This window comes from Haliotis asinina, chromosome 12, assembly GCF_037392515.1.
Source record: "Haliotis asinina isolate JCU_RB_2024 chromosome 12, JCU_Hal_asi_v2, whole genome shotgun sequence".
In the NCBI taxonomy this organism is placed as follows: Eukaryota; Metazoa; Mollusca; class Gastropoda; order Lepetellida; family Haliotidae; genus Haliotis; species Haliotis asinina.
Window position 1 is genome coordinate 33,604,295 of NC_090291.1, and position 11,889 is coordinate 33,616,183.

The 11,889-nt window shown below is 39.2% G+C and overlaps 1 protein-coding gene across 1 annotated transcript; it reads right to left on the minus strand.

Annotated features, from left to right (window-relative positions):
* Positions 1 to 728: 728 nt before the first annotated feature.
* On the minus strand, positions 729 to 11,889 carry LOC137258113 (zinc finger protein 507-like). The gene is made up of 2 exons (XM_067795675.1): positions 11,822 to 11,889; positions 729 to 4,991 (listed from the first exon to the last, which is right to left on the minus strand). The coding sequence occupies exon 2, from the start codon at positions 4,821 to 4,823 to the stop codon at positions 729 to 731; it is 4,095 nt and encodes a 1,364-aa protein (XP_067651776.1). The 5' UTR covers positions 4,824 to 4,991; positions 11,822 to 11,889.

Below are 11,889 nucleotides of genomic sequence, written 5' to 3' on the forward strand. Positions count from 1 at the left end.
TCAGATAGGTTATACTGACAGAATTGTAAAAATATTTACAATTGGCCACACTCAGCGGCAGATAAAAATCACTTACAGAATGAACCATCATCAGCACAAGCTGTAAAAGGCTTCAGGACCCGCCCATCCGTCAGTGGGGAAAACAGTAGGCAGTATCTTTGGTTAACTGAGAGTTTGAGGGTTTTCCCAAAGCCTTTTACAGCAGTACTACTGGACACCGCTGCTACACAGCAGTTTTTTTCCAACAAGCATCTGCAGGATGTCTTTGTCTTCTAGGATCTGGAACTACCTCAACTAATGGACACAGCAGACTGGTCATGTATACGTTTCAGAATGGACGTGACATCAATAGTCTGTGACCAATGATCATGTTTTCATTTAGGTTCCTGTTTTCATGATTGTGGATTAATTCCCAACCACCCAAAATCAAACATTAAACAATTACATATATGTAAAATCAGTCCTTATTTGTAATTTCTCCGTATTTCTCCTTACATTCAGCTAAAAAAACATGTTTACTAAGCTATATTTCCTTTCGGTTTTGTATTTCAACCACAAGCTATAGGTTTACGAGCAAAATTCCAAAAATATATCTATTCATTATGATAAATGCAATTTCAGTATTAATCCCATTTAATTTCACACATAAATCAACAAACAGAAAAATGAGTCCATCACCTGGGTTGAGTATTTTCCCCCAAACACAGAACAGACATCTGTAGCAACAGTCAGCCATGGTCCTGAGTTTTGACAATTTTACTTGGTGGGTTATCTCCCTTCAGCAGTGTGTCCACAGCAGATCTCTTGCCCCCTGGAGCATGTCGAACCAGTCCTTGGTTCACCTCCAGGGTGCGTTGTATAATGTCTGAGTGTGACCTCATGTGAACATTAAGTTGTGCCTTGTTGATAGTTTCAAAACCACACTGACAGCATTTGAATACCACCCAGCAGACAGGTTGACGACCATCAGGTCCCATAGAGTTATTTAATCTCCCTTCGAGTATTTTCTTTTCTGAGATGAGAATCTTTTCCAACATGTCAGGGTCGCTGGTGTTGCTGCTGTCAATACGACAGTCATAGTCAATGGCGGCATTGATGACGTCATTGGTGAACTCATAGCTGTAGTTTCTGTCGCTGGCATGCCTCCACATGTGAGACTTGAGTGAGGGCAGATGATGGCAGACATAGCCGCAGAGATTACATTTGTACTGTTCCAGGGGCTGCTGAACATACCGCTGGTCGTTGATGTGACGCTTCATGTGAGATTTCAAACTCCTACTAGATACAGCAGTAAAGTCACACATCTCACATTTCAGGGTTTTAGTTTCTTCATGAATGCGAGCATGATCTGTAAAAACAGCTACACTTGTTGTAGTGAATTCACACTGGGAACATTTGAGATTTTCCTTCTTGGGCAAGAAATCCTTTGGAACTTCGTAGTCCGAATCAGTGGCATCCGAATCTTCAATGCTTTCAGGCTGGTCTTTGTAACAAAGCTCCTGCTTGTGAGAGCGCAATTCCAGCTTCGTAACAAATAGTTTGTTACAAAGGTCACATTTGTGATAGTACTGATCAGCATGGAAGCGGAGATGGTTCCTGTAAGCCATTGGGTCATTAGTTTCAAAGTCGCACATGTGGCAGATCAACGGGTCCTTATCACTGTGAGCTCTCATGTGGGCTCTTAACTGACTCTTGTAGTTGAAGGTGGAGGGGCAGAGTTTGCATGGATAGGTACGCATCTTACAGTGACGAATCATATGATCCTGCAGAGACTCACTGGAACCGGCAATAAAGTCACATAGTGAACATTCAAAGGGCTTCTTGGACTTGTGAAGACGCATGTGTAATCGGATCAGAAGTGTTCTGGAGTTGCTATAATGACAAAGCTTACATCTGTATTTAGTTTCTCCATCTTCTTCAATCTTCTCCATGTTTTCAATAGGGTCTACATTGAGTTCATCTTCATTAGATTCCCTCCTACTCCTGCGTCTTGACTGGCGTCTGCCTGGCAAGTTCTTAGCAGATTCATCCGTTTCACTCTCAGACTTCGACCGTTCTCTTAGCTGTTCAATGACAGCAAGCAGTGAGGAACAAATACCTGTCTTAGGTTTTGCAGACTCACTTGACAAATCTTCTGAAACAACTTCATCATCAGATTCTGTGTCACTATCAACCTCAGATGAATCGTTACTCGGCTTCACATTTTCTTCCTCACCAGTCTGAAGAGCACACACAGGGTTGCGATTAGGACCCTTCTTCAGCAAGGACAAAAGTGTGACTGCTTCTTCACTGTGCTTTTTAGCCCTGGTTAAAGGTCCCTTTGAAACATTTTCTTCTGTAACAGTCATCTTCTCCAACTGAGATAACTTTTTGGCTTGAACTGCTTCCAACCTCTCTTTAGCAGCTTGTCGCGTGCGAGCTCTTGTTACCATAGAAGGAGAACTACTTTGATTTACTGGTACCATTTCAGGTGACCCTGCACGGTCTGTCCAGTCATCATGCTGGGATTGTTCCACCACACGAGGACTGTTCTGTTGGCTCTTCATGCCAGTAAATCCAGAGGCAGATGGAACCGAGTCAACTGTTTCAACTACCACACTAACTTCCCCAGTCTTTGACTCTTCAGCCTCTTTATCAAAACAAATTCTCTTGGCTACTTGTAGTATATTTGTATCATCTCTCTGAATAGGTTTCTCTGGGCCTAGCTTTGCACCAGCTGATGGAGATTCAGAAGACTCTTTACTCAATGTGGATAGTGAACCTTGCTCACTGGATGGAGATTTACTCTTTGCTATGATAGAGGGTTTGAGCAATTTGGATGATGCTCTGGGAGGACTAGTGGTTTTTGATCCAACTAATGGTGTCACACCGGAGATAACTACTTTTTTTCCTGGACTGTTTGATGTTTCAACTAGATTCAACTCAGAAGTTGTGACAGTTTCTTCATTTCCAATATGTGCTATTGGAGCAGATTCTTTCATCTGTACTTCTTTGCTTGATGAAGGGATGTTTATTACAGAAGCAGTTTTCTGATGAGGCTCTCGAACTAAGGCCAGTGTTTTACCATCAATGGTCTGCATCTGGCAGATGGCAGTTCCTCCTGCAACTGTCTTTGGAGCAATGTCAGTTTTAACAAGCTTGATATTAGTGATAGTGTTGTCACTGACAGATCTGAAAACATGGGTAACTGGTGCAGCAATCTGAGTTGGGGTCTTTTGAGATTCTGAGTTAGTTTTCTGCACAGTGAAGTCACCAAGAGGAGTTGAGACTTTCCCATTTTCCTGATTCTCTGCATCATCAGTGCCTCCAGAAAATGATTGGGGAGGTACTTTTGGTGTTGGTATGTCATCGTACATACTAAGAGGGCCATTCTGAAACATCGGGTAGTCAATGGCTTGGTTTCCTGAGTGTTTCCAGATATGAGCTTTGATTGTTCGCTGATACTCACAAGTGTAGCCACAGATGATGCACTTGAATCGGCCTGTTGATGGATCATGTGTGAAAGGGGTATTCTCAGAGTTCTTGCATGTATTTTCTTTCGTTACTGGAGCAACCAGAAATGTCTGATCTGCCTTCAAGTCTGCAGGTGGCTGTGGCTGCTGCTGAGGTGGCTGTTGTTTTTGTTGCTGCTGCTGTTGTTGTGGCTTCTCTTGGTCCACTTTCACAGATGGCTTCACTCTATGAGTCAGCATGTGTTTGATAAACACTGTTGCTTCCTTGTGGACAAAGCTGCATTCTGTACACTTGTAGGCTGCATTGTCTGGGAGGGTAGCTTCAATGACTCGTATCTCCTTAGGAGCAGATTGGCCAATCTTCGATGTTTTTTCAACTAGTTTGGAAACATCAGGCTTCTTTTCTACTTGTGCCTCAGTCTTGATGTGAGACCACATGTGTGTCTTCATAGTGTCTGCATCTGGGGCAGTAAATCCACATTCTGTGCACTTAATCATGACATGCTTGCTCTGCTCTGCTTTAGGAGCTGTTCCAAGAGGCAGCGGAGGTGTTGCTTGGGCTCTTGGAGGTTGAGGTGTTGAGGACAAAGGTGAAACTAACTTTTCAGAGAGAGGTGGTTTCAATATATGAGTGTCAGCATGTGAAGCAAGCTTGTTAATATCTGCTGTTACAAAGGAGCATTCGCTACACTTGAACACCTTATCATGAGACTGGATGTGTTTCACAATCAGACTTTGATCGCCCGCAACAAAGTCACAAAGTTCACAAGCATAGATTCTGTCAGTATTGTGGGTATCCTTGAGATGTTTTTCAAAAGCTTCTTGATCAGCCAGATACACTGAACACAAACTACACTTAATCAATTTCTGTGTTGTGTGGAGTTTGATATGATTCGTGAGATGCCCTTTTTTCCTGAAAGATGCATTGCAATGCTCACATTCATACGGTCTCTCATTGGTATGGACAACTAAATGCTCACGCAAGGAGTGACTGCGTTTCCCAGCATAATCGCAAAATGGACACTTGTATGGACGTTCAGGATTATGAACCAGGTCAATGTGCTGCTTCAGGTAGTGCTTATTGTGGCTGGAGTAATCACATTCATCACACTTATGGACAGCATCAGATAAATGAGTCTGTCCTGGACTTGATGACGGTGGAACTGTCCCAACATGTTCAATGATCACACAGGGTATAGCATCCTTATCAAAGTTATCTGTGTTTAAGGGAGATGATGCTACAATAGTTATAACAGGAGCAGATCTAGATGGTGCTGTGTTGTCCTTGACAACAAGGCTTTCAGATCCATGGGTGGCAACGGTTTCCATTCTGGTCACAGGTACAAGAGACACTGGACATCCTTCGGACATGATGGATTCCTAAAGATGTGTGTCAACATGAGATCACATCAAGAAGATTCTAGATTCAGATCTAAGTCTATTGGTTCACTCAGAGAGGAGTTACATCATGGATCCTGCACTGCCCATGGACAAGAACGAACAATCATGTTCCAGGAGATCTAACCATAACTGGAAAATCTGAAACAAAGAAAATAATCAGCTTTGTAATCATCTTCTGAAAGAAACACACAACCACAGCAAAACATTTACAGCAAAAACTATGCTACTTCAAATATTGGCCTGTTTTAACTTTCACATTCCATGTTAGTAGTACTACATTGTTATATGGTTGGTTGGCTTTTAAAGGAACACTCATCAATATTCCAGCCATATGGAAATGGTCTCTAAATAATTGAACCTGGACCAGGCAATCCAGTGATCAGCAATTAATCTATACTACTGGGATATCATGACATTTGACAATCAAGTCAGCCAGTCTGACCACCCAAACTTGTTAGTCACCCCTTACTACACGCATGGGTTACTGAACACCCAATTCTAATCTGGATCTTCTTGGGTGTTATTGTTACAAGGAAAACAAAAATTCAATGAAGGTAAACTGGTAGTCCTCAAATGCCAAAGTGAGTGAGCAAGTTCAGTTTTCTGCCGCGCTCAGTAATGGCGGTGACCAGTAAATAATCAAGTCTGAACCAATCCAGTGGTCAAAAGCATCAGCATCAATCTGTGCAACAGGGAACTGATGACGTGTGTCAACCAAGTCAGCGAGCATCACCACCTGATCCCGTTAGACGTCTCTTATGACAAGCATGGGTTACTGAAGGCCCATATTATAACCTTGACCTTCACAGGTCTAAAAGACCAGACACAACTGAGGGCTCTCAACCTGATCCAGTTTAACTACAAAACAATCTAATAAGGATCAGCCAACAATCCATCAATTAATTTTTCTACATTCCATGATTTATCACATTAACTGGCAAAACACTGTGACAAATTAAACCATTTCGAAACATAAAGAGCCAACACAGGATATGTCTTTAGAAATGCTCATTGATCAAACTGAAATCAAGGTACAGTCAAGGTACCAACTATGGCTGAACCTATCCTCTAACCACATATACAAAATGAAGTTAAAATGTATAATATGCATGAAATGAACACTAATTACGAGTGGAATAATACATGGGGTTTGGTGTTACAAAGTAAATACATCAGCTTAGCGTTTGCCCTTAACCTGAAAAGCTGCAAGCCCAAGGAGAGGTCCCAGACTGATAAAAAATTGTGGGTCCTCATCAAAATGTGTAGGCACTACATTAATTCTGAAACACTGCATCAGCAACATTTGGACCCACTAAAATGATGTCATACACTGAAACATAATCAGAGTCTGGGGTGGAAATAACCCACTGCCCGATGTCCCAGTCTATTGTTTTTTTATCAAGCAAGCAAATTTGTACCTTACGCTGTAATGGTGTCCAGTTTACTTTCTAATACTACTTACGTTGTTTCTTTAAGAATTAACACGAAAACCAGACTGTATGGTGGAAAAATTATCAGGGCGAGTGTTTTGACATGTGCTACTGTACAGGAGTACACTAACAATTTTACAGTTATTACCCACCTTCAGAGCACACTTTGAGAGAGATATGTCTTCAGTAAACTTTAAATCTTATCAGCAATTCTGACCAGCATATTCCCTACATATTTTGGGAGGCATAGTTTAAACAGACTTCATAAGATTAAGAATAATTCAGTTACATCAGAGACTATATAATAGAGGGACGGAACTCAAGCCAGTGTGCGAAACCATCAGCGCTGAGGTTTGTACTAAGCAGCCTATTCGGAAGCTGACTGAAACGCGTGTTCAGTTCAGTCGTAGATTTCACGTATTTTCATTACAAAGGTAAGATTTAATTTTTCTCATTTATTCTCAGGTACATACTTATATTTGCACCAGTGCGTCTGACGTTTGGGGTGCTAAAGCATGTACATGTCTTTGTATTTGATGAATGCTGTCATGAGTGATCGTTGTTCTGTGAGGACAACAGCGGCGGCGTAAAATTGTCAAGATTTTGATTTTCAATAATGGCTACTAAGTCTCAATACCAATTCTTAGTTACCGCAATGTAGTAAAAGCAGATTAGCTAAAGTTTGGTTTAGTGGTATCCATAAGTCTGTGGGGGTCTCGAAATTCCTTATTTTGACTCATGCAATACGATGAAAAATGAACGTTTTCTGAAATATTACCTGACTTTCACACGCTTTCACAATAACAGCTTACTAGTAGTATTTTTAAAATAAGTTTGTGAACATTCACGGCAATTGAATCTTTTGCTTGGTACCAAATTTATATGGCCATAATCGGTATTTTATTTTTTATGGCTTTTTGACGTAAACCCATGTTTGCATCATGTACTGCGTGTTTCAATTACTGTGTAGCCGACGACACAACATTCATTTTCTTTGTTAATATGACACGAACATATATTTAATTCATTCTACAAAAGTCTCATGCACTAAAAATAGTTTCAATGAACAGTTCTTGTTGATTGCAGGTAAGTAATAATGGAAATAATATGTTCAAAATGATGTCCCTGTTAACTAAGGATGCACACCAAAGAAATCATTTTATTGAATGAAAAATCATTAATACAAAGTTGATAATTTGTAGTTACTGGTAGTTATTATTCTATTGGTATTTGTATTATCTGTTACCTGCAGAAATAAGTTTAAAATATCAAAGCGTTTGTATAATCAAGAATTTATATTGCTTCTTTTCTTATGTCAGCAAAGATAGTGTCAGTTAAGTGTAATATTCCCATCTTGAGAGTAAGTAAACAGATGTTGTTTGAAAGAACATTGACAATCAGCTATTGTATAATTTCAACAAGTATTTCTGGCACCCAATTCTTATTATTTTGTCTTCAATATAAAAATTGTGCATCTCCTCTTTTCAGTTCAATAGATGCACTGTGTGACAGAGCATGGAAGTCATTCTTCATTGACCTCACTGATGAACGCACAGATACCCCATGCCGGCAAGAGGAGACAGATTATGATGGTTGTCCTGCCATCAATTCTGCGGTTTAGCGTGAAGATGTCAATACGTCTATGATGGCTGCTGACTTCTATACATGTATGCATACTCTAAATAAAATCTCCCTGATGCACATCTGATGATATATGATCCAAAGTACCTCTCTCTAATGAGCTTCAGTGGCCAAACCCATTGAACACATGGTGTAACTTTATTGTCATAATAACTATGGAATAAATAAAGAAACTGACTATCCATATAACTTTGCTTTTCTTCAGCTATAAAATGGTTTATTATATCGGAATCTCTACTGAGGGCTTTTGCAATTTGAATTTGATCATGACCAAGTATTGAACCTGACTGTGATGCATCCATCACTGGGTCGCAAGTATACATCTTTCCTGCATCCATCATTTGAACTTCACTTGCAGGAGGCAAGACCTTTGAACTGTGTTTTTCATTAGGTTTGAAACTGTGTGGTTTGGTGGTTGTTCTCTTTAAGATATCCGTGGACAAAGTTGTGCACAGATTTGATGTTTTTCATTTACAATATCATGTGTTAATATTGTAAAAAAGTAGTATATTCTTTAGTGTTAGTCTCAATTTCAAACAATTGACATTCATATTTCTTTTTAATGAAAGAATATTATCTAAATGGTTGCATTTAGCAATACATATACATACATACACATTTATTTATCTTTTTTATAAAATAAATAACATAACATCAGAATCACACACTGCACAGTTCCTGTCAGTTGCAATTCCGGTATATTTGGATAGGTATGTGATAATAAATTCTTCATGGTAGCTAACAAGATAAAATTAGAGTTATGAACCCTATGAAATTGAAAATGATTAATTTCATGATGTGGCGGAGGGCGGGGATGCCCCATGACCTTTATGTCATGACAAGTTCAAGTTCTCAAGTCATTGTTTCATTCTATCTCAATCTACTGTGAAGGAAACGGTCAAATGGTCACAAAATCTGCTATACCCGGTTACTGTATGTAATGTTGTACATTGACGTTTGTGGAAATTGTCCTTCTGGCTTCCCTTTGCGTTTGTGAATAATGTTAAATCATGTTTCATTGGGACTATCAATTCATAAAATTATGCGAATTTATATGAAATTAAAATCAGAGAGCAATAGCATCATTTAGTGAACCACCTACCAGTGGCAACGGGTACTTAAAAGAAATCTAGAGATTATACATTCAGCGAATATCTGGGATACTAAAAACAGTACTGTTACATGACTGACTAAAACGACTCGGATTTCGCGAACGATACACATTTTCAGCAATGTTGTCAGCTGACATGTGCATATGAGAGAAAAGATAAAGATTATGATTATTGTAATAAGTTTATTGGAGCTGTTCATGTAATCTTTGACTCTCAATCGCAGCCGGTGAAATCCAGCTACGAATTAACTCCGGTCTGGATATTGCGCAGTATTGTTTACTTCGATACCAGAATGCTCATTTGTGAATGTCTGCGCATCTGTTGTGCATGTGTAACGGCAGGGATACTCTACAACAGGGATAGGTCACTCGCTTGCTTTCTTTACCATTTGTACTAATTAACGTGTGCCTCGTCATGCTCCAACGCACACAGTGACTTGGTTCGTTCCCAGTGCAACCTCAGTTGTGTATAAACCAGGGAGACGATATAGAGTAAATGTTGTGTAGATTATGTAGATTATCCCTGGTTTAACAGAACTTCAGCCAGTTTATTGTATCAGTCGGAATTTGACAATGAATTAATGAATTATAGTAAGAATTAAAAGCAAGAATTATGTGAATGAATGAACAAAATAAAGAAAAAAGAATAAAACAAAGTACATATGTGAATGAATGAAAGAGTAAATGATAAACTGCGACCTTCCCTCCCAAAACATGTTAAAGAACGCTAAAGTATTGCGAGAACATGCGTTAACATCAGCTGTCCTTTTAAAGAATCTACTTTGAAACATTTTGGTTTACATTAATAATTAATTCAGATATCTAATTGCATGTGGGGAATGAACATTAACAAAATGTCAACTGACACTGTCACACTGCCCTAAAAAATAAAGTGTAAAACTTCCACAAAGTGTTCTAAAACACCTTTCCAGTTTTGTTGAATAGTAAGATCAACAAGAAAGAAAGAAGTTATGGAACTTTAACCCTCAAGCATCAATGGCCAATCAGATCAGATCGGCAATATGTCATATTTTTCTCACACCTCAAATACACCCTAACATTTTGTTTTAGATTATGGAACTATCTACACCCTAACATTTTGTTTTAGATTATGGAACTATCACTATTACTTGCAAACACATCTCACATGAAAGTATATTCCTCTCATAAGTATTAAAGGTGTATGTGAAAGATGTTTTTGAAGTAATAACTAAAAACACTCAAACAACGGTGTATACTATTTCAATGGCGGATCAGAGCAGATCGGCGATATGTCACATCTTTCACACACCTCAATTACACCCTAACATTCTTTTTCAGATTATGAAACTATCACTATTACTTGCAAACACATTTCATCCGATAGTATATTCCCCTCATATGAATTAAAGGTGTATGTGAAAGATGTTTTTGAGGAAGTAACTAGGAATACTCAAACAACGGCGTATAGCATTTCAATGGCAAAATGTCATATCTTTCACACACCTTAGTTACACCCTAACAATTTTTAAAGTCATGAAACTGTCACTATTACCTGCAAATACCTTTCAACTAAAGGTATGTTCTCCTTCTAAAACTGAAACGAATGTGTGAAAGAAGTTTTTATCGGCACAATTTAGTCTATCTTCGCGGTGATTCCAGAATAGAAGCCAGTGAGCTATAACATACCGACTTGAAACTTTACTACAAATCTACTGTCCTAATACAGACACTAATACCAGTTATTTGACTTAAACTGAAGTGACAAAATACTTTACCTATCTTCTACATGTTGGATTTCAGTTGTTACAACAACTTAATCAGCTGTTGAAAATAAACCGGGCTCAATCTTAAATACTACGCTGCCACCGTATTGGCTACACTGGTTATGGAACGACCCGAGACATACGTTCAGCGGCTTTTCGAGGAGTTTCTTCTCCCTCTCTATATAGGCTCCCTGGTACCGGTAACCGAAGTTAGCAGCAGGGTGTCAATGAGTATCAGTTACATGCCAGACCGTAGCGCTGATGTTTAATGATAAACTCTTTACGGGGGCGTCCTTCTATTATACGGTCTCTGGTTACATCTTAATCATATCATGATTCTGAAATACACATTCCCTACAGAATCGGTGATGGGCTTTAAGTATTTGTCCTTTTGAGGGCAGTGCTGCAGGAGTTGGATGAAAGTAGAACTAAATGTTGAGAACTTGGAGTAGTTGGAGCCACTCTTCAAATTGTCATACACTGGCATTAGTGGCAAGATCTGAATCTATGTCCTTATACTGACACCGCCTTGGGCATTTATAGCCTAGCAACAAAGGCAGATGCAAATACGCACACAGCATCAAGCACGCCACTTCATTGGAAATATATAAAAACCAACGCGACATCTACTAATAAGGTTGTAACTGACTACCCTTCTCAAATTTTCCAACTGAAAATTATTGCAGATTACAAAATTATTGTATCTTTAAGTTCAGTCGGTAAGTGTTTGCCCATCAGACTTAGAACACAAACGCTTCGAGTTGTGAGACAAAAATATTGGACATAGCATGGACATGCTCACGTCAATAGTTGCAATTTTACGACAGCACAAAATGCACGTCCATCTGTGGAAGATGAGCACATGGCATCTATTTGTCAAGAACCGCGCGTTTTCGAGTGTGTGAACTTGACAGTTCTTGGGCTCCCGTCAAAACATGCATAATCATGACAAAACAAGTTTCAGTTGATCAAAAACTGAGCAAACCGAAATTGTATGTGGAATGGATGTTTCAGAAGCTAACAGAAACAAACAGTACTCACCATCTTTGACATTTTCTGAAATTTTCGGATTTGCTCCATTCGGTCAAGATGGCGATAAAGAATGTCAC